Genomic DNA, 26938 nt, shown 5'->3' on the forward strand with positions numbered 1-26938 from the left:
AAAATGTTAATATACTTCAAATAAAATAACGCCACAGACTAAAACTAGACTAAAGCAAATTTGTGATGAATATTTATCTCACTTATCAGGACGACCCGCCACACCGCCCCCCCCCCCCCCAGATCCAGGCTAGAGCCCTGTCAGCCCCCCCTTGTGGGACCATGCTTCCTTTATCGGAATGGCGATAACTATGTTCAACCAAATAGCTTCGGGTGTTGATATATTCCACTTGCGTGAGCGTGAGTTTAGGTGGTCGCTATTTTATAAATTCTTAAAATAAGGCCTTAGCAAACTCGGTGTACTTATTTGAACTTTTATAGAATATGCAGATATAATAAAATTGTATTTTCACTGCCTCTGTAAGTATGTTTATATTATGTCCTCTTTTTTATTATTAGGTACAAATCTTGCAATCGATTTTTAACTAACTTCCCGACTAGCTAGACATTTGAAACTTTTAGAATACATCAGAACACGATGCCAATGCATTCTTTTAATACTTTTAGCCATCTTTAAGTAGAATTCAATTCATTTTCAGTTAATTCTGTTTTGTATGAAAAGTTATTTCGATACCATTATCGGTTGCTAAGGGGTCCTAGCAACTAAATTATTAAATAATATATACGTGCGTTACTATGGAAATCAATATGAAATGACATTTCATTATTCAGTATTTCTTTGATCGTTTAAGCTAGTCAAGTCAAGTTTATATGATTCAACAGAAAATTTAAAAACCTTGTATAGGTATAATAAGTTCTTTTTATCTTGTAATTATTTATATTTTCATTTGTATTGCTTTTATTAGGTACTTTTTTCTTCTTCTTTATTATGTTTCATGTCATATTGTGAACGTCTTAAACTTATAATTTGTAATGTGCACAATATGTTTAAAATAAATAAGTTGAAAACCCATCATTTTTATTTTATTTCAAATAAATCCTACAATTAATTCGACTAGAATGCTATTCTGCCAATTGCGTCTCGGTCCGATGGCCTCGGCCGATTTTTCTTCGCGCGAATTACAATATGTAACCCTCCGGTACGTAGGTCATGTCATCATCAGCAGCGCAATATTACGAATGTTGTACAGGTCAGTGAAACTGCAGACTAGATGTAAAAATAAATTGAGATATATTACGATGTTAGATCTCAGAGCACACTGTCGGTCAGTGCAAGGTCGCAGTGTTGTTTTTTTTACATTCTGAATAATTAATGTTCTCGCGGAGAGAGAAAATATTTTATAGCAACGCGGTGTATTTATAATTCATAATGAATAGATTGGATTCTCTCGCTTTGCTGATGTTGTAATTGGACTTTGTATCCAAACATCCTCGCATGGACATGGCAGGATCTGCTGAAGGCAATGACATTATTAATGGACAACGCACTCAATACAGTAACTAGCAAGTGAATTCACGCATAGCGAGTAACGACATTCGCACATATATAGTTAGACGTCACGCAATTTCCATTATGCGGTATCACGCATCGGGACTTTATAGCAATATCACCTTTATTGTAATGGCGTTAGAACAGTGTTTCTAGTATCATTGTTCATTTGAGCGAACCCGTTCGAACCGAACCATTCGTCAGACCCGACAAAAAGCATCGGGAATATCACCTTTATTGTAATGGCGTTAGAACAGATTATGCCATTCGGCAGACCCGACAAAAAAGTGAGTGTCATTTTTTTTCCAGATTTTCCGTCCATATTAATGTCATTGGCTGAAGGAGAATACTGCTAACCGCTTAACTGAAGTCAAATTAGTGGCTTAGGGACTTGGTGGCCCGAGGCACTGACTGATTTTAAGGCCCCCACCATAAAAAACGAAAGAAAAAAACACAATTCCATCCAGCAACGAACACATGCGTGTTTTTTTATATTTAATTTGTGATACATATGCATGTTTTTTAGATTCCAGTATAATTTTATGATTGTATGACTGGTTTGAACTGTTTCAAGCCCCCCGTTTAAATCTTCTGCGGAATCGATTGCGCTACGTCACAGGAATAACTAATAATTTATAATAATAACAACTAAATCATTTTACTAGACTTATTTATCTTGCCAAAATAGGCATTTCCTTTTTACATAGTGTAATCTAGTACGGTAACCAAATGTGACATTACCGGAACTGGCGGAATTTACTAGCATCGTAAAGGGAAGGTTAAGAATGTTATTCTGGGGTTTTTCAAAATTAAATAAGTATTATTTCTATGATAAAGAAAAAAGAATCAACATAATTATATAAATGTTTTTAATTAGGTAACTATTTTTTTATTCAACGAATAATTCACAAGATTTAAGAATGTAACATTCTAATTATTGAACATACATAATTTTGAAAACACTTCTGAGAAAATATATTACCTATATACCTAAACAATAGAAAAAATCTTTTTGAAAAAAGTAAGACACCCCCCAGGAATCGAAACCTGCATCTCTCGGGTATCGCGCCCACGCACGTAGACTACTATGCTAAAGGGGTCATACCTAATTGCGACCAATTTTAATTAATGGCTTTTAATATTTACTGAAGCGCTTTCCAAATTGAGCTACTATATTTAAAAAAGATTTTTTCTATTGGTTATACCCTAGGGGCAGCATGTTATATGAAAGTATGGTGAAAAAGTATGGTGAGGGGGGCTGGAAATCGATTTGTGGCAAAATTTCCATGTTAACATATGAGAAAGCCGATTCCTTCCCCCTCATTTTATTTAATACCTCTATGGTTATACCTAATATTATATTTTCTCAGAAGTGTTTTTAAAATTATGTATGTTCAAGATACTATGTTAGTGTCGATTCAATTGTATTAACGACTTCCAGTCGGAATAAAAATTAACAATAAAACAATTCCAATTAATCTTGGCACCACAGTAAAGGTAACCCAGTCGACAATTGGCAAATAAGCTTCAACAAATCCTTTGTGTCGGGCGAACCGTTGAAGGCCTCCCAGTATGACACCTCGACTAAACGCACTCACTATTTCGGGATCCAGCTCAATTCTGCAACGAGGTAAATTACTGCAAATGTCACAATAAAATGATATAAATTCCGAAAAGCAGGACACGTGTGCAATGCATTTTGATGTCAGTGAAAAAATGCACTTGCGCATCTGACCTCATTCACAAATAGCATCCACGCGAGAGAGTTTTATGAATAATACAACTTACTGTCAGGAGAGTAGGTACCTAGAGATTGTTTTAATTCCACTTCTAACATTGGAACATCACGCAAAATGAGTCAAGGATTACGTCTGCAGATAAGCCTTCATTTATATCAGTGATTCAATTTCAATTTATTTATTTTTTTATCATATTGTGGCCATTACAAATTATAAGTTTACACCGTGACGTAAAACATTATTATAAAAAAGAAGAAAAAAGTAATAAAAGCTAAAACAATATGGCCATACAAAACTATGTGAAGAGATCTTCACGTCCACAATAAGATGCTGCATTTTTTTTAAATGCAACAAAATTGGCTTCTATGGCGACCAGGTCGGACGGCCCGATGGGCCCAACAGCTGGTTGGAACGACTTCAGCATCTTCCCAGTACATTCTCGGACATTCTCAGATGTGTATTCTGTAGTTCTCCGCCACGTCGACATGTTGGTTGGGTAATAAGTACAAGCTCATCGAGCTTGACAGCGAATCCACAGTACCCAGTCAAGAATTGACTGGTGTGATAGTCAGGAGCATGGCTCCTACAAGGGGGAGGGGGGGGGGGGGGCAGCGTGGGGGTTCGACCAGTTAAATGAGATAAACAGACACCATAAATTTGCTCTAATAGTAGAAAGAGTCACTATTTTACTTTAAAAAACTGTCATGGCTATGCAATTGATAGAATTAAATGATAATTCACAAGTAGAATTTTATTTTATAATGTGTGTTTCCTGACTAATAAAAATGGCTACTTATCCAATACAGCGAATGGTCACATGTTACTTGACTACCATAAAAGGGGGTCACCATCGAGTCTCGACAACTTATAAATTCAAGTGGATTTATTGAAAAATATAAAAAATCGCTAAAACTACACGGAACACCCTTTATTATAGAACATCAAACTGCCCTTAGAATTGACATCGCAAGAAAAGCCTTTCTCAAAATGAGACGCCTCCTTAGTAATTGAGACCTTAACCTAGGTCTGAGACTGCGTATGGTACGTTGTCATGTTCTCTCAATTCTTTTCTATGGTATGGAAGTATGAACGCTAAACCAAGAGATGTCACGGATACTTGAAGCTTTCGAGATGTGGCTGTATAGACGCATCCTCAAAATTCCTCGGACTGACCGGGTGACAAATGTTGAAGTTCTCAATCGAATGGGGAAGGACCGAAAAGTTCTACGTAGTATCAAAACCAGGAAACTACAGTACCTCGGCCACATTATGAGAAGACAAAAGTACAGTATTCCCCAACTTGTCATTCAAGGAAAGATCAATGGGAAGCGTAGCAGAGGACGGCGCCGCATTTCGTGGCTTAAGAACCTCCGTGATTGGTACGAGTGCAGCTCCACTTAACTGTTCCGGGTAGCAGACGACAAAGTAAGGTCGCCTTGATGGTGGCCGACCTCCGCTAGGGGATGGCACAATAAGAAGAAGAAGCTGCCCTTAACCTCGGCGATAGATAGGGGACCCGCTTCAGGATGTGTGGGCCATGGTCAGGAGTCAAATTGGTTATCTCGAATCGCCATTGGACATTAGAAAAGAACAAATATGTGTGTCTGCTGATTAAGACCGGGTATAGTGAGGGTCTATGTTTGTGTTGACGAATCAGTTCCGTCATTTACATCAAAGAAAATCGGCGCCGTGCGGAAACCATAATACACTTTCTCTAAATCAGGTACCTAGGTGAGTTCAATTAGTCAACTTTACCTGTGTTTTTTTTAATCAAAAACCATTGCAACATGATAAAATCACCAAGCATGCTGGCGCACAAGCGAACAAGGTCATGTAACAAAAATAATTATAGAAATGCAACAACGAGAATTCTGATATTAAACTTAAACTGAGTGGGCTCACAGAATATTTCAGGGTTTTTTTTTTGTAGTTTTCAACAATGCGTTTGACTGCAACATTGTACATTACGTGTTGACGGGTGTATACAAAGTTAGGATATTCTTCTAGGTCAGTAATGGCGAACCTATGGCACGCGTGCCACCAGTGACATGCAAGATGATTTTGCATGGCACGCGTTTGGAGAGAAAAAATACCTATAATAAATGACAGATCACATTGTATAAAATAATTACAAGATAAAAAGAACTTTTTATATACAACGTTTTTAAAGTTTCTTAATTATGCTCAAACTTGTACTTGATATGAAGTAAATAAAAAAACAAACAATCAAATATAGAATATTGAAATGTCATTTTAACATTTCATTTTGATTTCCATAGTAACGCACGTATATATTAATAATTTTGTTGCTAGGACCACCCCCTTAGCAACCAATAATAGTTTTTTACTTTTCACGGATTTTTCTGAAATAATTTTCCATAGGTACTAAACAGAATTAACTGAAAATGAAATCAATTCTACTTAAAGATGGCTAAAAGTAATAAAAAAAATGCATTGGCATCGTGTTCTGATATATTCTAAAAGTTTCAAATGTCTAGCTAGTCGGGAAGTTAGCTAAAAATCGATTGCAAGATTTGTACTGGACAAACAACCACCTGGCAAATAAGAATACGAGCTAATAAAAACGTTGTAAAATAGCAGGCAACTCTTCAAGAATAAGCATTACGTTTAATGTAAATATATAATTGCATAGGTCGGACCTTAGATTTTATGAGTCACATATAATATTATCGCACTAACCTCATCAGGCGGCGGGAAATGCCGCGCCACAAACCTCTAATTTTGATCGATTTACAATGCTTGAGACCACTATAGTGAGATAATACCTCATCTGATAGGAGCAATTCTGGTATAATAACAAACTAACCCTCAAAAAATGACTGCACCAAATAAGAAACAAAAACTTGGTGAAGCTAGTAGTAGTAATTCTGGCAGACAGTTTCAAAATTGGTAGACCGAAATGTATGGCGTAATTGAAAAAATTGATAAAGCTATATGTTAGCTATGGTCTGTGAGTGGTATCTAGAACATCATCATTTTTTATTAATAGAATTTTTAAAAACTATTTTTCCCCATAACAGCTCGGCACGTCAGCACGCGTAAGTAAAAAGGTTCGCCAACCCTGTTTTAGGCGATGTCTTTTGTCACATGGCTGAGGGTCGCGACCTACACCGGACAGCAGCGGCTCCGGTGACCTCGGCCGTCTTTTAAAACCGGAGCAAAATATGAAAAAGTTCGCGGAAAATATGGCTACAAAAATATCCAAAGTTATGTATGATTTATTGCATAATTTTAGATATTTTATAGATAGACTAGTATTTTTTGACTATTATCTATTATGGCTTGGTATTTGCAGGGTTCGATTTAATTGTAAAAACTAACCAACACCATCTGTAAAAAATTGTAATCTTATTTGAATGAAAGCAAATTCGTATGACTGAAAAGATTTAGTGTATAGATACTATTCATGGCGGATCTTAACAGCCTACCCCCACCCTTCGCCGATGATAACGTGATCTATTAAGGCAATGTCTTTACCTACCAGAGGCACCTAGCGAAAAAAAAACGAAGCTTGTAATTTCAGACATTTTTTAATAATTTACAATTTCAACTGTAGATATTAAGAGCACACATAAGTGAAACGGCAAATAATTTTCAACAGTAAGTGGAACGAAATTTCGCAGTCGTCTCCAATCGGAGATAGTCGAGGTGTGAGCACGTCAATTTGTTTTGTGATGGCGTCGGAGGAGTATATTCTTAAATCGTGTAAAGATGACTAAAAACGTTCCGCATGTACTTGAAAAAGAAAACACGTCAATGAATATTATACTATTATTATTACGAATATAATATAAATATAACATTAAAAGGACGAATGTTGAATTTTTATGACAAATTATATTTCGTTCGGCTCGCGTCATTTGCACAATCCGGGCATCGCCTAGTCACGATCTTTTTAGACCATGCCTCAGCTGAAGTAGGTATAGCCTTAATTAATAAATATGTATCTGAAAACATGAAAAAGAAAAATATTTTTTATTTTAAGTCAAAGATAAACTTAGAATTATTGTAAAAATGTGATAAAATGTGAATTTGTTGAATCGGCCGCATCTTATTATTAGGTACCTACATATATTTTATAGTCATATTTATTATGAAAATTTAGTTTATTAATTTTTCTAAGCATCGCCCAAGAGATTTTTGACAAATTAATAGTTTTAATATTTTTTATATCTATTATAAAAACATCGACTTTTATAAAAATATAAATGTGTAAGTATAACTTGAAATCCTTTTGTAAAATTGCAAGCTTCGTATTTTTCCGCTAGGTGACTCTGGTAAGTAAAGACATTACCTTAAGGCTATACCCCAGTTGAGGCATGGTCTAAAAAGATCGTGGCTAGGCGATGCGCAGATTGTGCAAATGACCCGTACCAAACGAAATATAATTTGTCATATGTCCATTTAATGTTCTGTTTATTGTTTTATTAGTAACAATAATAATATATTCATTGCCACGTTTTCTTTTTCAAGTAAATGGGTAACGTTTTTAGTCATCTTTACACGATTTAAGAATTAATACCACCGTCGCCATCACGGAACAAATTGACGTGTTCGCACCTCGACGTATCGTAAGTATATATCGGAAGCATCGTCTTAATAATTGTCTTTTATCCGGCTTAAAACTAAGTGAAATTTGACGAAAAACAAATGACAATACAACTGTTACTGATTTGCCCAATTATATACCTACTGAAACAATCCGGGCTTCAAAACAAAATTAACAACACGAAAAACAATGCATTTCTGTCAATGCTGCAGAGGTGTCCAGCACGAGGGCAGCGCTCGCAAGCTACAGGGGTTATTCGTACGTTGCCGCGACTCCTACGTTAGAAATAATTATCGCGCACGTGGGCAGGACACATCGTCCGAACAAATCTTTCGGTAAATAAATAAACGGAGGCTGATAATACACACGACTGCTTATAATAAATGACATTGGATGAATAATTCTGTAATTTTGAGAATGCAATTAATTCACCCACTTTTTAGTAAGAATTATTTCAAACAGGTACCTAGGGGTTTCGGCTGCAGACCCCCCCCCAGAAACGGAAAAAATACCTACAAATTAATTGAGTAAATGGAATATTGCTTGCAATTGATTTAAGTTTTGTACTATTCCATTTGAATGGAATGGAGTCAAATGGAATAGTAAAAAAACTTAAATCCATTAGAATTTAAATTCAAATTCCATCAAGTACCTACCTTCGGTCGTTATAATATGGTTATAATATGAACGGGTTGGCCCCACTATTCAAGGCATTTTAAGACACGCAAGACCCGTGACACTCATCAATAATTGGTGTAACTATCTGGTGCATCCAATGTTTGATTTTTCCGATGTGACATGTCTAAAAGAAAAGACGGCGAAGACGACACCATCAGACACTACGGATCCTAATAATTATGACCGTTAAGCTACGCGCATTGAACTGTATCATGGCTACGCTACAAACACTCTTAGTTATAGGTACCTGTTGCTACAAAGTCTACAGATTATTCAGGGTTAGCTCACAAAGATACAACGGTCTCGATAGGTAAACAATAAAGTGAAAAACACTTGAGTCGCTTAGAGTCATAATAACTCACATATTTCAAAAATCGAGTTTTGAGATAGCACTGTTTTTTGTAATTAGAAGAAAAGTAAAAATAATATTAATGAGTGAGTGAGTCAATTTACATTTTTTTTAAATATATTATAACACTCCTAAAGCAAGAGACACACAGCAAACTATGAGAAATATAGCTCCCTGATTGGTTAGAAAGGCCTTGATGACAGAACTCACATTATTCATTGAAAAATGTGAGTTATGACACCAACAGTCAACTTTGTCAACGATTTTCACACAAGCCTCAATTTTGATAGCCAACTTTATTTTACAACTATTTTACCACGTTTTTTGTTGTTGATCGGGCCAACCTTCTACCAACACCAAGTACACTCCAAAACCTCGGAACAGTCGACGAGTTTGTATATCTTGGATCGAACATCAGTGGAAAGGGCGGATGCGAAGCGGAAATAAGAAGGCGCACACAGATTGCAAAACATGCGATGACACGCCTTACCACTATATGGAAGGATCGGGGAATTTCGATTGCCACAAAAATGATGCTTGTGCAAACATTAGTGTTCTCGATATTTCTATACGGAGTCGAGTCGTGGACCCTGAAGGCAAGAGAACGGAAGGCAATTGATGCCTTTGAGATGTGGTGTTGGCGCCGAATGCTTCGCATTTCTTGGACGGAGCACAGGACGAACCAATCAATCATCCAGAGACTGAAGATAAAGGAATGGCTCTCGACGATATGTCTGAGAAGAATTCTGCAGTTTTTTGGATTGGTTTTTTGGTCGCTCAAAGGATGGCGAAATTTAAATGTGGTCACGATCCTCAGCCATGAGTGCACGACCAAGAAGATTAACTCGTATTCTTGTTTGTCCGGTAAATTTTTTTTCTTGTTTGTCCAAGATTTGTATTGGACGATTGAAGATTTTTAACTAACTTCACGACTAGCTAGACATTTGAAACTTTTAGAATATATCAGAACACGACGACAATGCATTATTTTTAATACTTTTGGCCATCATGAAGCAGAATTGAATTAATTTTCAATTAATTCTGTTTTGTATGTTTCGGAAAAAAAATCGTTAAAAGTAAAACACTATTATTGGTTGCTAAGGGGATCCTAGCAACTAATTTATTAATATATACGTGCGTTACTATGGAAATCAATATGCAATGTCAAAATGACATTTCAGTATTCTATATTTATTCAGTATTTCTATCAAGTACAAAAAAACGTATTTATTAATACATAGAATTGTCAAGTTTATAGGATTCAACAGAAAATTTAAAAACGTGGTATATAAAAAGTTCTTGTATGATTTTTGGGGTGGCGGATTACTGAGAGAGTACTGTATATAGATTAATGTCTTTAGAATCAATATCAATACATATCTAACTAAAAAAAGACCAATGTGACTCAGAGTAATTTTTCACATACTTAGTATGTTTGAAACCTTAACTGATAGATGCCACATGACAGGTATTAAGGGCTCTGGCGGGGGTAGGAGTGAGGGGGGTCGAGCTGGACCCCACTAGTAAAATATGATTTATTTAAATTTAAATAATCAGAGTACCTCAAGAGCTCGCTTAAACAAGTAAAGTTATGTACTCATTTCACAATAGGTAATATTAATATACATAGAATGCCCCACGGTGGAGTAGCGCAATCATTTAATAATATATCTGTTTACAGCAAGCAAGGTCATCTGCATTACTGCATCGAAAGCTCGTAATTGTTACAGAATTAGATCAGACAGATTTTCGGAGAAAAACTGCGCTTAATCCGACCACCAGAACAAAGGCTAGAGAACGTCCCCAGAGTCGCAGACCAGAGGTCGGCAGTTCCATGACGCCAGGACGATCAGCGCCGCCCACGCCCTACGCCAAAACAAACGCCGCCGAGCGACGCCCAAAAAATTGGCAGACACGTTCGAGAGGCGAATAAATAAAACGGTTATCGCTGATTAAAAATGCAGTGTTTATCTATAATAACACTTACTCATATATTTTAAAAATATAAACATTACAAAAAACCACGATGGCCGCGTGGCTTAAGCGTTGGCCTATAGTGTCGTGGGTCCCAGGTTCGAATCCTGAGTCGGACAAGTACATACGCATATTGTTTTTCAATTTGTGTGACAGTCAGAGTATGGACCTAATAGGTTGAGCAAGTGGCTGACATCCATTTCTCGTAAAAACAAAAATCTGTTAATACAAACCTCCACTCTGTGGAGGCCCATATATTATAATCTTATTAGGATTGGACATGGTCAAAAAAAAATTACAAGATAAAAAGAACTTTTTATATACCACGTTTTTAAATATTCTGTTGAATCATATAAACTTCACAATTCTATGTATTAATAATTTGGGACAAATAAGGCAATTGTCAACAAATCATTTTTTTGCTATTTTGCAACAAACAAACAAATATAGAATACTGAAATGTAATTTTGATTTCCATAGTAACGCACGTATATATAAATAATTTAGTTGCTAGGACCACCCACTTAGCAACTAATAATAGTGGATTGGATTACGGATTTCTTCCGAAATAACTTTTCATACAAAACAGAATTAACTGAAAATGAATTCAATTCTACTTAAAGATGGCTAAGAGTATTAAAAAAATGCATTGGCATCGTGTTCTGATATATTTTAAAAGTTTCAAATATCTAGCTAGTCGGGAAGTTAGTTAAAACTTGATTGCAAGATTCGTACCGGACAAACAACCACCGGACAAATAAGAATACGAGCTAAGAAAAACGGGTACTGTTCGGTTAAAGCGGATACAGCGGAAAACGCATTTTGAAAATAGCCGATAAACTGGATTATTTGTTAGTTTGGGTTAGTTTAGGTTAGGTTAGGTTGGGTTGGGTTAGGTTAGGTTAGGTTTGGTTAGGTTAACGGTTAACCTAACAAATAATCCAGTTTATCGGCTATTTTCAAAATGCGTTTTCCGCTGTATCCGCTTTAACCGAACAGTACCGAAAAACGTTGAAAAAATGGACCGTGACTCCAAAAAGATTGGAAGCCTGCGTAGTATATGGACAGAGTGCTTATTATTTAAATTTAATACTTCGCTCATCTCCTGCGAGCCGATTTAAAAATAAACTCATTAGTCATTAAGCTCACCAGATTGTGTGTCAACGAACTCGGGTGTTCAATTTAGAAACTTTCAGTACTTATTTGAATTATTTTTATAACTCAAGGTTTGAATAATCGCTTAGTAAAGTCTCGAGATAACCCGCAAAGGGAGCAATGACAGGTTTGAACAAAATAACTATAGAAAAAAGTAGTGCCAGACCAAAATGGACTACAGTTCACCAGGTAAAATTTAGATTGAAAATTTATTTATTTACATAACATAGTGAAATTCTAAGCTTTCTACTATTCCATGTGAGTCGTTTTTTGCGTCCTTTCGGCATCTTCAGGCACTATAATGCACTCACCAAAAGTCAAATTAACGAATACAATTAATTCTATAATTAATTAATACAATAAAGTATGTAAAAACTTTATCACCCGCCTATTAAGTCACCAAATTATGAATAGTTGAAGTGTATCTAATGAAGTTAACTAGTGAGATATATCAATCATACCTATCAGTCTTTAAAAAGTTATATTAATGGAATTGAATGGAAGATGCCGAAAGGCGAAACCAGGGTCGCAAAAAACGACTCAAATGGAACAGTGCAAAGCTTAAATCCATTAGAATTTAAATTCAAATTCCATCAAGTACCTTCGGTCCATAGTATTAATGGGGCAGTGAATTTTACAAAACACAAATTTAAGACGTTCACAGCATGACATAGAAAAAACAAAGAAATAGACGCAATATTAGTAAAAGTGTAAGAGAGAGATAAGAGTATGGTCTTCTCGGTGTTGGGTTTAAGGACATGGAGGCCCGAGGCTCTGGCTGATTTTGAGGCCCCCCTCAACGATAAAAAACTACCAACGTACATAATAAAAATAACAATGTGCATAGTGCTTCCATATCTAATTTTTATTATAGATAACAGTGAGGTCAGAATATTTTTTTTGGCCATGTCCGATCCTAATAAAATCATAAGTAGCCTAAATATAATATAGAAATAATATTAATGGTTTATTTTTTGTGTACAATTACGTACCTACTTATCTGTTTTGACGTTCGTTGCAGGGACTTCGTTGTGTTTTGGTTAACATTTTATACCTTTTGAGATTTTGGTAATAATTTAATGATAAAATTAATGATGTGTAACTGTTTCGAAGCCCCTTTTTCTGACATAAAATTCATGTCTAAATAAAACACGGTTCTTGTCGCTCTACACACTACATAGGAAGCCAGCACCAAACAAATTTTAAAAATAGCCGATAATCTGGATTATTTGTTAGGTAGGTTAGGATTTCATTCTTGTATTCGTGAATTTTGCTAAAATCAGCTATGAAAATTGAATTAATGTTCATATTGAATCTAATAAAATTGGAGACCGTATAGTATATGGTCATCTCTTTCCGATAGAAAGCTCACCGCGAACAGTGCTACGGTGAAATGTTTTACGTACAATATAAATTTAACCCCCGCTTCAGGATGTGGGGACGGACCATACCTATAACCCTACGCTACGCACAAAATAAATAGTAGGTACCTTCCACAGAACAGATAATACATAGAATTCCGATAGGCTAAATACCAATACAGTAAATTTTGACGCATTGTTTTGAACGTGAGTATCCTACGAAAATGAACCACGCATTATAGTCTTGCAATAGTTCATTTAATTCAATTCAATTCAATTCAATTCAATTACAATTACAATTTCAATCCTTACACATTAGGCATTTCAGTTGCCATTATTTCCGAGTTCCCTGGTACCTACTTACCTCCATATAACCAAAAAAAAATCGGTGCGTGTACTTATGTACGCGCGTTAGAAGTTATACTTCTTTGGCGTAACAAAACAAAAACAAAACTTGTGATAACATAGATTCTTCAACTAGCTCTTAATTATTTTGTTAAATTACACACTCAAGAAAAGGGCCGCTTATTGGAGCGCCGTTGGTTTATTTCTATTTAACTTATATAACTTCTTCTTATTGTGCCATCCCCTAGCGGAGGTCGGCCACCATCAAGGCGATCTTATCTTTGTCGTTTAGTGGAGCTGCACTCGAACCAATCACGGAGGTTCTTAAACCACAAAATGCGGCGCCGTCCTCTGAAACGCTTCCCATTGATCTTTCATTGAATGACAAGTTGGGGAATGCTGTATTTTTGTCCTCTTATAATGTGACCGAGGTACTGTAGTTTCCTGGTTTTGATACTACGTAGAACTTGTCAGTCCTTCCCCATTCGATTGAGAATTTATCACCCGGTCAGTCCAAGGAATTTTGAGGATGCGCCTATACAGCCACATCTCGAAAGCTTCAAGTCTCAGTGATACTATGGCTAAATTATATAATTATTTCTCGTTGTTTTTATTTTTAAAGTAACAACTGTCACTGACATGACGTTTAATCGTTTGTATATGTAAGGAATTGCAAATGGCCGACGATAATAAATTCGTTGCCTAGAAACGGAACAATTCTACTATCAAACTTGCGTTTGTATACAGCTGACTGATTCGCAGCTAACTTCATACTGTCGCGCACTTTCGTAGCGGTGTGCGCGCGCAGCTCTCAATTTCACTCTCTACCAAACGCCCCAAAAGAAGTAGGTATAAACAATTACCTAAAATTTATTTCTGTAGTAAGGTACGTTCACTTCAAACAAAAAAAATCACCCATGTTTTCTGCGCCAAAGTTTTTTTTCTTTTGTAAAAAATAATGAATCAGTTAATCTGGATTGAGGCCAAAATTGCAATGAAATTTCTTGAGAGTTAATACGCGCTTACTGGATACATGTTGATTTTCACGTTAAATATCAGGATTTTTAGCACATATTAATAAGTGTGCACGTAGGGAAGATGTCTGTGGAAAATCATATGAGCAACACGTCATCGTGTTATTCATAATAATTCAGTTTATTTATTTTGAAACATAGAAATTAAAATTACAAATAATTGCTACTTTTTTCAAACATATTATAACAAGAACTCTGTCGAAACCGGTTATTACGATCACGGAAATCGCGAGATCTCGGATGTAATGAGGATACATTCTTTGACATTTTAGTTTATGATTTTCTCCATACATTTATTCACTGTTATAACGAGCTATGACATTATTATAGTGAAATATTTACAATAAAAAATTATATTGATAATCTCTGTAAATTTGACAAGAATTAGGCATTTTATTATTCAAAAAATTGGCAAGATTTACACATTTAAAGATAATTTTAAAGATTATAAGCTATGTCTTTGACCATTCAAATGTGATAAACATTCTACGAATAATGTTTGCTTTATAATAATTATTGACCTAAGAATAAGGTAGTATTTTTTTGAAATACGCCATTTCTATTCGCATTTCTCAGTGCCTAAGCTACAACATACGGCCATAGCCATAAATTGACAAACGATAAATGAAGTAGAGAGTAAGATCATGTTAACGCGCGTGTTTGAACATGTACCTATCCGATTTTTTTTAAACGGTCAGGCTAAAGCCCTGTCAGCCTCCCTCCCCTTGTGGGGGCCATGAAAACAATTAATAATAGCTTGTTTTGAAAAATTGGGGTACTCTTCTGACAGACTCGCCCAGAAATCATTTAAAGGCTGATCTTCAAATCAGTGTCACTAAATAAATCAATAAGATTTTCATAGTCACCTGCGCTTAAGCCTACTGGTTTGGCTGTCACGGAAAATGGATTCCGAACCCAGAAATCGTCCTTACTAGTTTTCAAAAATATTTCAAAAGTGTATAAAATCTTTCCAAATTGTCGCGGAACACCTATTCAGGTTCGGTGGAACACTGGTGTTCCGCGGAACATAGTTTGGGAAACCCTGGTCTATAGAGTGCTCGTACTGACGCGTCTGTCGTGTTCACTTGTCGGAGTATTCTTAGTTTCAGATTTCTTTCAGATTATTTTAACGTACCTTGGAGACCTTGGTGTTCATCTGATTTAGTGGTTATGTGTTATTAATAATTGGAAGTGACGATCAAAGTAAGTAAACTTCTTCTGTGTATAATAATATCATAATACACTAGGACGTTTGTCAATGTGACAGTCGATTCTAAACGACAATAACTAATAACTTATTTATACTCTTCAGTCATTATAGAACACAAAACTCTGCTTGCAATTACGTTATCAATAAATAGTATGGCAGTGGACCACTCGTTACTTGTGCAAAAAGTTATGCTCAGGCTTTATTAATCTAAAGATGGCGGTGCACTGACACATATGTATTAAAAATACGAAAATAACTGAACCAAGCTAATAGTTCTGAATCAGTAATTCATCTCCTACCTGAGTTAATTGAGGCAGGTAAGTGCCTAAAATAGCAACAAACCCTAATATAAAACACACTGCATAATAATAGAAACACCTTATGTTTTCCCAAGTGCGACCCGTTTACCCATATAAGCGGATGAATCTAGAGAAGTGACCAAATATAGTAACCGGTCCAGAGTTGAACCGACATATGGCCCTCGGTTTAGCCGACCTGACCTACACTCCGGTGGACTCCCTTTCGATGCGATAGAGCAGAGGCGTGCGGAATGAAAATCCCATTGGGCTTAAGGCCTAGTTACACAAACGGACTATCAGACCCAACCAGATTCAACAATCGTCGTGATGAATTGTCGACTTTGAATAGCAAGTAATAGTATTAAAACTTTTGTTTAATTCTTTATTTCGAAGCAGGCTTGAGAGTGGGTCTATTGTTTGGGCACCGTATCAGTTTAAGTATGTCCTTATGGTGGAGAGGGTTCAGAAGAAATTCTTGAGACTACTTTACTTGAGGTTGTTTGGATACTATCCGTGCAATGACATTATTAATGGATAACGCACTCAATACAGTAGCTAGCAAGTAAATTCGCGCATAGCGACATTCGCACATGTATAGGTAGACGTCACGCAATTTCCATTAAGCGATATCCCGTATCGGGAATTTAAAGCCATATCACCTTTATTGTAATGGCCTTAGAACAGTGTTTCTATTGTCAATGGTCATTTGAGCGAACCCGTTCGAACCGAACCATTCGGCAGACCCGACAAAAAGCATTGGGAATTTATAGCAATATCACCTTTATTGTAATGGCGTTAGAACAGATTATACCCATTGGGCAGACCCGACAAAAAAGTGAGTGTCATTTTTTTCCAGATGCTTCGTCCATATTAATGTCATTGTATCCGTGGCTTTGTCCAACTGACTTTCTCTTAGGTATGCTTACATAATGCAGTCTGCAATTTTAGAAAAGATCTTAATATAGCTACGTATTTTTTTTCGACTTATACGAGGTATAAATGAGAACTCTGCCATTCTGGGCAGTGTTGACCTGTGTGTCCCTGATAACTATCTTAGAAATTGAGAGCATCAGTTGTATATTCTCCCAAGGTGCAGAACCAACCTGCCACTGGAAATGCAAATTGGGAGGGCGATAACTATGTTCAACCAAATTGCTTCGGGTGTTGATATATTCCACTTGCATGAGATGAGTTTAGGTGGACGCTATTTTATAAATTCTTAAAATAGGGTCTCCTTAGCGAAGTCGGTGTACCTACTTCTTTGAACTTGGATAATATGTATAAGTATATTTTCACTGCTTTTGTATGTTATTATTATGTTCTCTTTTTATATTTTCATTTTTATAACTTTTATTACTTTTCTTTCTTCTTTATAATAATGTTTCATGTCATGTTGTGAACGTCTTAAACTTTTAATTTGTAATGTCCACAATATGTTAAAAATAAATAAATTCGATCGTGTTAACGCTTGATTTGATTGGTTCACGCGCAGTTACTAGTGTTAACAATAATGGGTTAATTAACTGTTTTTTTTATTCAACGAATAATTCACAAGATTTAAGAATGTAACATTCTAATTATTGAACAAACATAATTTTCACTTATAAACTAAAGAAAAAATCTAATTGAAAAAAGTAAGACACTTCGCAGGAATCAGTGAGTATTAAAAGGCCAATAGTTAAATTTGTCGTAATTAGGTATGACTCCTTTAGCATAGTGGACCATGTGCGTGGGCGCGATATCCGAGAGACGCAGGTTCGATTCCTGTTCAGGAGTTCAATACTTTTCGTCTAATCACAAAAGACAGTGGAGTGGTATGGTGGGTTTTTGCGATTATCTCAAAACTCGATTTTTGAAATACGTAAGTTATGACTTCAGGCAACTCAAAAATTTCTGCTGTAATTACCAACAAAACAATATAATATCGTATCCGGAAATTTGTACGTAAACAGTTCACCGCAGGACACTTATTCGTGCGCCGCAGTACGTGAAACATGAGTTCGTGTAACATCTAATCAAATGACGAGTTCTTCGTTGAACATTTCACCGTGGAATACATTTGTACGAATGCTACAACATGTGGAAATGTCTTTACTAGGTTAGTGAATCCGAATCCCTCGGCTAGCTCTGAGGGTGGGAGTGGAGGTTCATCGTTGTAGGAGAGCAGGCAGTAGTCTCGTGAATTGGAGTATCCATAAAGGGACTTCAAATGAAACTCGTTGAAAAATTAATTAGGTCCATATATTGTTCACATTCGCACTTGATTACAAGTTTTAGCTTAATTATAGTCAAAGGGTTGTTTATTGATACACAGAATTATTTATTATTAAGTTACACTATTCTTATGACTCATCTCTGTTAACGCCCGTCCATATTCCTCGCTTTAATATTTAGGTACCTATTCGTTGCACTATAGTTTACATGACATCGGATATTACGAGTTACAAAATCCAAAATCCTATTCATAATCAATCTATACTTAATAACCATATGCCTATTGAATCTAACATCTTATTTAATTGAAATTTTAACTTTTTATGTTATTACTATGTTTATGCTATATTTATTGTGCTATTTATTATTATTATGACCGCTGCTATTCTCATTGTTACCTGGTATTTACATGGTCCTTAGCGATAGTGCCCATAGAACGCGTCGAGCGGGCGAAGTCGGCGAATGAAGCGTTTATTCATAACCATAATCACACTTCTCTTGCCGCGCATTACCCTTCACCTATGTAATAAGCGGCCCAAGCAGCACAAAATAATTATTATTACAGCGTCTCTCATAACAAAGCAATAAAAATATTATATTATTTCGGGGCTTATTTACGACGACATTATTCAACCAGCGAAATATAGAACACGGAATAAAATTAAACAATGACTTCTCTGTTATTAAATAATGACTTCTCGCCCGTCGAACGACGACGCTTCGAGCAGCGTGATTTTGGTAGCCGTGTTCAATGAATGGACTCCATTGTATTTTCTTTCATTCGTATCGCCGAGAAGCCAAAAACGATGATTCATGCGGCGGGCGGGGCACAAGGCATCGTCAAGTCCAGTGTGCGCTGGCGTATTTGATTACGTTGTATTTTCGATGATTTACGCGCCACTTGTAGAAATTTTGCGCGAGCGCCGCACTCGCTGCGTCAATGGGCTTTATGCCTTATGACCGACTTATCCCGTCCACAGTTCACCTTGAGAGGTAGTGGGACCTGTCAAGGTAAACCGTGGGACTTTATATACATGTTTTGATACTGCTTGGCCTTGTCAAGGGTCCCCGTCATATACCTAGTGGCAGATTTGACTATCAGGGTCAGACCAAAATGGTTGCGTCGTATACTACTCCACTAGGGCGTCATCCCCCAGGGGGTCACGAATTAGGTTCGTAACATTAGGTTAGGCTAGGGTTAATCTAATTGGAACAGTACTATTTGCAAACTATCGCCACATTTTGTAAGATACGTACAAATGTATTCCACGGTGAAATGTTCAACGAATAACTCGTCATTTGATAAAACGTTATACGAACTCATGTTTCACGTACTGCGGCGCACGAATAAGCGTCCCACGATGAACTGCACACGTACAACTTAGATGTAACCATATAATATTCGCTGAATTTAATTATCGGCAATTTAATGTGCACGTCTATGGCAACATTTGCACTGGATCACCTATTGGTTTAAGTTAATGTACTTCTATAAAATCACGAGTTGGTATGACTAAACCACTAAACCAAGCAGATGTTTAACAGTAGGTATGTGTAAATGCATGTAAGTATGTCATACTCGGATGACATATCCAATTAGGTTTATTTCAAAGTGACTGAACTACCATAGAGCACTCTCAATAATCAATATGAATGGTTTTTACTTTCGGTTTGGTCTACAACAGTGTACAGAAGATTCGACATAAATAGTGCACACTAAACTTTGTCAGTCATACTTATATGTTATCATTGAACTAAGAATATAATTTACAGATGCTGCTGGATAGTTTTTAAGATTTAATTAAACCCAGCCTTAACCAAACCATAATAGCTTAAGTATGCTATGGGCGATCTGACAAAAATAGTGCACACTTTTCAGTCACACTTATTTGATTTCGTTGAATTAAGAATACATTTTACGGATGTTTTTTTTAAATTAATTAGGCCCTGCTTAACCAAACCATAATTGATAAATAATTACAAGATAAAAAGAACTTTTTATATACAACATTTTTTAAATTTTCTGTTGAATCATAATTATAAACTTGACTTGACTAGCTTAAACGATCATAGAATACTGAAATGTCATATTGATTTCAATAGTAACGCACGTATAAATTAATAATTTAGTTGCTAGGACCCCAGACCCCTAGCAACCAATAATAGCATTCTACTTTTTACGGATTTTACTGAAATAACTTTCCATACAAAACAGAAGTAACTGAAAATGAATTCAATTCTGCTTAAAGATGGCTAAAAGTATTAAAAGAATGCATTGGCATCGTGTTCTGATATATTCTAAAAGTTTCAAATGTCTAGCTAAATGGGAAGTTAGTTAAAAATCGATTGCAAGATTTGTACCGGACAAATAAGAATACGAGCTAATAAAAACATTGTAAAATAATATGGTTTAATGGCATAATTTTATATATTTTATAGATAAACGAATATTTTTTGGCTTGGATTAGGCATGGTTTAAATGAATTTAAAAAACGAACACAATATACGTATAATTATAGTGTTGGTTAGTTTTAAAAAAATCATTTAAACCCTGCCTAAACCAAACCATAATAGTTTAGGTATATTTTGGGCGATCCTGTAAAATTATGCACACTTTTTCATTCATACTTATTTGTTTTCTTTGAATTTAGAATGCATATTACTGATAGGGTTACAGATAAACCAAACTATAATAGATACAAAATATTCTTCTATCTATAAAACGTTCAAAGTTATATATGATTTAATTAGTTATTTTATAGATAGACGATAATTTTTTGACTATTATCTATTATGGTTTGGTTTCGCCGGGTTTAGTTGAATTTTAAAAAATAACCATCACCATCGGTAAATTATTGTATTATTAGGTTAATGAAAACAAATACGTATGACTGACTTAGTGTGCGCTATTTATGGCGGATCTTAACAGCCTACCTCCACCCTTCGCCACTGTTACACAGTAATAACTCAAATACGATATCAAACCGAAAAAAAAGTGCCAATACATTAAGGTCCTGAAAATAATTAAACAAAGATTTAAACATATAAAGAAGAAGAACAGTAAGTGCTCGATTAGAAATAAAACTAACAGAGTTATAAACAAAGTAATCAGTAATCACATACCTCTTCCGTCAGCTCGTCTCCACTGCAATGCCCCTCGTCTTCGTCTGTCTCCGACTTGAAAACCCTTAGAATCCCATCGCCACCCGAAGCTTCAGACCCGTTCCTCACTCCCAGTCTTGCCTCCACGTCCGTATTTTCAATCAGGTATCTCTCAAAGCTTTCCCCGCTGGCTTGTCCAACGTCGAATTCTTCAATATTCTTCTTAAACTCTTCCAAACTCGCCGGAGTCTCTTCGTAGTCTTTCAAGTCAGCCAGGTTCTGATCGTAGATGGAATACTCTCCGTTAAGAGTCGGACGCATTGAGTAAAACGATGGTTTCAGATCATCCACGGCATTATCGTCGATGCTGTCGAAGTACTTAGCTTCTTCGTCTTCCTTTTTAACGGGCTGGAGTAACAAGGAAGATCCATCGAAGGGTATTTCTGAAGCCTCTTCTTTAACACACGTGTTACTGTTGTCTACAGCATTGTCAGTGTTGAAGAAGCTGCTCAAGTTGATAACGTCTTCGAAGTTTTTGCCTTCTTGCTCAGTTTTAACCCAAGGCGCTGACGCTGAATCGTCTTCGAGTAGCGGACCACGAAAAGCAGTGAGATCTTTGATGAATCCAGGAGAACCGCAAACTCCAACGTTTGAAGGAGACGCCACAGCATTATCTGAATATGTGTCATTACTATCATTTTCGACTTTACAAAAAGACAAATTATTATTGTTACATACAGCTTCCGTATTGGATAACTCTTCGTCTTCTTCAGTCTTAATCGTAACGCACTGTTCCACGTCATCGTTTTCAAGAGTACTGTAATTATAATTGTTATCGTCGTTCTCCGGTTCTTGCAATTGTGGTATATTAGGCGGAACATTCCCTTCGACTCCGCTCAGTAAATACGCCTGCACAGATTCCCTGACGGCATTAGGTCCACCCCATCTTCCCAAAGACTGCAACTCTTCGAATACGTCTCTCTCCCTTTCCAGCAGTATCGAATCGAGACTTTTCGGGTGCAGATGGTCGGGTCGGATGATTCTGAAGCCGGGTTCGGGGGCCCAGTCGGTTCCGTTGACGATTCCCCCAGCCAAAATGCCAGAATCCTCGCGGAGAAACCTCTCCGGGTCCGCTCTCAGGAGCGAAAGCATCAACGCTAACCTCAGGAGCTCTTCTCCGTACAGTTTCTTCAGAGCTATCATCTTTAAGCTTTATTAAATGGAAGCTTTTCGTTAGTTTAAAATTACAGTTTAAAAAAGCTAGTAGATTCTCTACTTTTTCCAATATATTTTCAATAAAATATCTCGTTGTAGTCGAAATTTTCAGTTCTTTTAAAAAAAATATCTGTTAATACTATCACAGCAGCGTTAATCGATGCTAGAAGTTATCACATGGTCTATTCTCAAAAGCTGAATCGACAGTAGTTCAATAGCAGTCTTCTTCGTTGTGTCGTGTTCAAAATCAGCACCCAAAAATGGTCCAAAGATTCAATCTTCCAAGCCAACGTAAATTACTTTTTAAACTTAGTTTTAATATTTTAAATTATAAATTAGTGAGATCAAGCATTTAGCATCACAATCAACGGTCATTGATTTCAGAGCAGTCTTCAAAATGTAAGTATATTTAATTCGAGAAGTATCCAATAAACTATTTCTTAAAACGATGCAGTTCAGTAGAATATATTTTTATTATTAATGTGTTAGCGTGTTTTGTATGATTTGAAATTCAAATGATGTATACCAGAACAGGCGGGGTCAAACGTTGTGAATAAATTTGATATTCTTCAAACAGTTCCAATTCAAAGTATTTCAAAACTTTACGAACACAATATCGATAAAAAAAAACGAAAATTTCTCAAATATTATAATCCACAAATATTCATAATTTATCATTTATTATAAAATAGTTTTTTAAACTGTTCAAAACGAGAAAATTTTAGTCCAAACTCTTGCTTTGAAATTTGACCTACGGCTAAAGCACACCGCACACTAATTTTAAACCGAAAATGCAACTGATGTCCGGATTGTTTCGGTCAAAATTTAATACCCGCTGGCTGCGGGCTCGCTCGATTCACGATATGTGAACGTCAACATCCATTTTGCTGCTGTGTTTCAGCGTATAGTCCCCATTTTCGGAAAAACCGAACGGATTCTCATTGGAATCAATTCGCGACACTTTAAAAAAAATTCACAGGAATACAGTCAAAAAACACTTTTTTCTCACTTATTTAAATAAGATATTTTTTGAAAAAAAATGTTCCAATATTATCTATAATGTCCAAGGCAGAATTTTGCACGACGTCAGTTTTTATCAATTGTTATAAAAACGTGAAAAAATGTTAAAAAAATCTTTTTCAAGTATTGTCACAAGTTAAGTCACTGGAAATGGTGTATAAAAAAACAAATATTATATTAAGCTGGTCCCATTACTCATCGTGTATCTACGTGTATCTTTCAATAAAGTGCATTTTTTTTAAATTTATGGATAGATATTTTTAAGGATCTTGGCACCCGGCGATGAAACTGGGCACCGAAAACTACGGAGCTGAAATGGAGTAATAAACTATTCTATTGAATTGGTTGAAATTTACTGATTGCATGATTACAAAGTTAGTTACTGGCTCTCAGCGCTGAAACTTTGCACATAAGTTAAGTTATATTTTTTTTTTTCTTTCTAGATGCCTTTATGGATACCTCGCATTTACTATCGAGGTTTCTTAAGGACTTTGGCACGCAAACTACTCTACTTGATGCTAGTCAAATGAAAATTGTGCCGGCTGAGAGAATATGCCTTATTGAAAACTGTTCTTCTACCCGCATCGGGTATTGCTAATTTGAATTCGGCCAGGGCCTATGAAACCGCCTTGCAAAAACCCTGGAAAATTCTTAGTAGCGCAAGGCGGAGGTGATTCTGATGAATATTTTGTCGTATTCATTGGGAACTGAGGACTGCGATTTGTAGTCGAGTTTTTTCCCGTTGTAAAAGAAATGTCGCATAGGACTGATATTCTGAGCATATACTTATCCTATCTAGTTAAGTTATATTGAAAACTATTAAAATATATACAATTTCGACGCTCAGTAATGAGAAAGCACAAACCTACAATTATCAACCGCAACAAAACACTGTGAAAAACTATACCCGAGTAATTGGATGACATAATAATTCACTAAGAGTACAGATTAGTGAAGGCCGTTATTTATTAATAATCGTAACATGGCGCTGTAACTTGGCACCGAAAAATTCGGCACTGGCACTCGACATCCATTCATGATATGAAAGTCAACTTAAATGATATAAACTATTACTAACTAGTCGTTAGCAAAGTGGTAATCTTATTTAGGTAAGGTAAAGCTCGATTTGATATAAATAAAAAATATTTTTCTTTTTAATGTTTTCAGATAGGTATATAGATAATATTTATTAATTAATACAGTTGAAATTGTAAATAATCAAAATGTCCCAAATTGCAAGCTTCGTATTTTTATATAGAGGTATTAAATAAAAAGAGGGGCAAGGAATCGGCATTTTCACACAACTGAATGAAACAGGCCAACGATAGCCGACAACTTACGAGAAATAGCGACGCGATAAAAAATATGCAGGGCATCACGGAGGATTTACTTTGGTCATTATAACGTAATCATATGATATAATGTTAATGTGGAAATTTTGCCGCAAATTGATTACCAGCCTGCCTCACCATACTTTTTCCCCATACTTGCCTGCTTCACCATACTTTCATATAACCTGCCGCCCCTAGGCTACGTGCCTTTGGTAGGTAAAGACATCGCCTTAAGCTAGCCAAAACTCGCCACCGAAAAACTCGGCGCCGATTTTTTAAATCAAATAATAGGTGAGTACGTATTGTAACAGATATCAAGTTTGGTGTAATGGTATGATTATTATTCATCCGTAAGCAAAGAGCGTTGCCACTGGGCAACGTGCACGAGCATGAAGCGGCCGTTAGTCACGCAGCCTAGTCACTTGCGAGCTCGTATTATAATCTCGAATAGTAGTATTAATAATACACTTTATAATTTACATTAAATTAAATTTAAAATAGAGTAGATGGCTACAGGTGGAAGAAAAAAAACAGAACTTTTAACAGAAAATTTAAGTCAAAAGACTGCGAAAAAAAACTGTGATTCGACTATCGGTTGACTGCGGATTTAACCGTGTCCGCACTTTGCATGTTAATTATATTAATTAATTATGGATATCCACCAGAGAACTCAGAAACAATAGGAACTGAAATACTTAAGAGCATACTTCAGTGAATCGGCAAATAATTTTCAACTATAGGTGCGACGAAATTTCGGACTCGCTGCCAATCGGAGAGCGAAAGTCGATCTGTGAACACATCAATTTGTTTTGTGATGGCGTCGGGGGAATTAATTCTTAAATCGTGTAAAGATGACTAAAAAACGTTACCCATTTACTTGAAAAAGAAAACATGTCAATGAATATATTATTATTATTACTAATAGAACAATAAACATAACATTAAATGGGCGCATGTTGTATTTTTATGACAAATTATGTTTTGTTCTGCATGCGTCGTTTGCACAATCTTCGCGTCGCGTAGTCACGATCGTTTTAGACCGTGCCTCAGCTGAAGTATAGCCATAGATGTTATAAATATAGTATAGCCTTAACGGGTACGGAGTAACAGGCAACGGATCTCGAGTCTGGAAGAATATGGGATAAACTTAAACACGTGTCAAGAATACGTCATTCCTTCGTTCGTGTCCGGAAACTTGTACGTATGTAGTTCGCCGTATCACATTTCACCGTGTTATGTTGTATCGGAAATATATGGCTGTATATTAAAGACCATCCAACCTCTTTGGGTCGTATAGTACTGACATAAAATTCCTGTCTAAATAAAACACGGTTCTTGCCGGTTTACACTTTACAAGAAGCCAACAGCAGATAAATCTTGAAAATAGCCGATATACTGGATTATTTGTTAGGTTAGGTTAGGTTTTCATTCTTAAATTTTGCCAAAATCAGCTATGAAAATTGAATTAATGTTCATATTGAATCTAATAAAATTAGAGACCGTATAGTATACGGCCATCTCTTTCCGATAAGATATCTCACGGCGAACTGTGCCACGGTGAAATGTTTTACGTACAATTTACATGTAACCTCCTTCGTTCCGACAACTGCTCACAATTTGATACGGTTGCATTGATTAAAAAAAAAACTAATCAACACGATCTGCTATTTGTATTCTTAGTTTAATGAAAACAAATGCGTATGACTGACATTATGAACTATTTATATTGGATCTTAACAGCCTACATCCACCCTTCGCCACTGCTTCATACAGTATGTTATATTATTAATTATTATGATGCAATAAAAAGTAATATCCATTACACGTGTGCTTTGCGATTTTCGCCGATTATATTTTGCGACCTGCTAAAACCTGGCCGGGCCTTTTGCGTATTTTTTTACCTGTATGACTGCGTAGATAATAACGTATCGAGAGGTGAACGACACCTGTGCG

The 26938-nt window shown here is 36.0% G+C and overlaps 1 protein-coding gene across 4 annotated transcripts in view; it reads right to left on the reverse strand.

The window, feature by feature from the left end:
* The window catches only part of cnc (NFE2 like bZIP transcription factor cap-n-collar), a 222372-nt gene that overhangs the window by 152156 nt on the left and 43278 nt on the right, over positions 1 to 26938 (reverse strand). For 2 of the 4 annotated variants that reach the window (XM_085941544.1, XM_085941545.1), the window contains exon 1: positions 21441 to 22890. The exons of the other annotated variants lie outside the window; for them this stretch is intronic. In XM_085941544.1, coding sequence (XP_085797670.1) covers positions 21441 to 22622 — 1182 coding nt within the window. In that variant the 5' untranslated portion in view covers positions 22623 to 22890. Of the gene's footprint in view, positions 1 to 21440; positions 22891 to 26938 lie in introns of those variants that run through there. 4 annotated transcript variants of the gene reach the window in all.

Source organism: Rhyacophila brunnea, unplaced genomic scaffold (genome assembly GCF_057557595.1).
Source record: "Rhyacophila brunnea isolate RB1 unplaced genomic scaffold, BYU_Rbru_1.0 scaffold_13, whole genome shotgun sequence".
NCBI classification, from domain to species: Eukaryota; Metazoa; Arthropoda; class Insecta; order Trichoptera; family Rhyacophilidae; genus Rhyacophila; species Rhyacophila brunnea.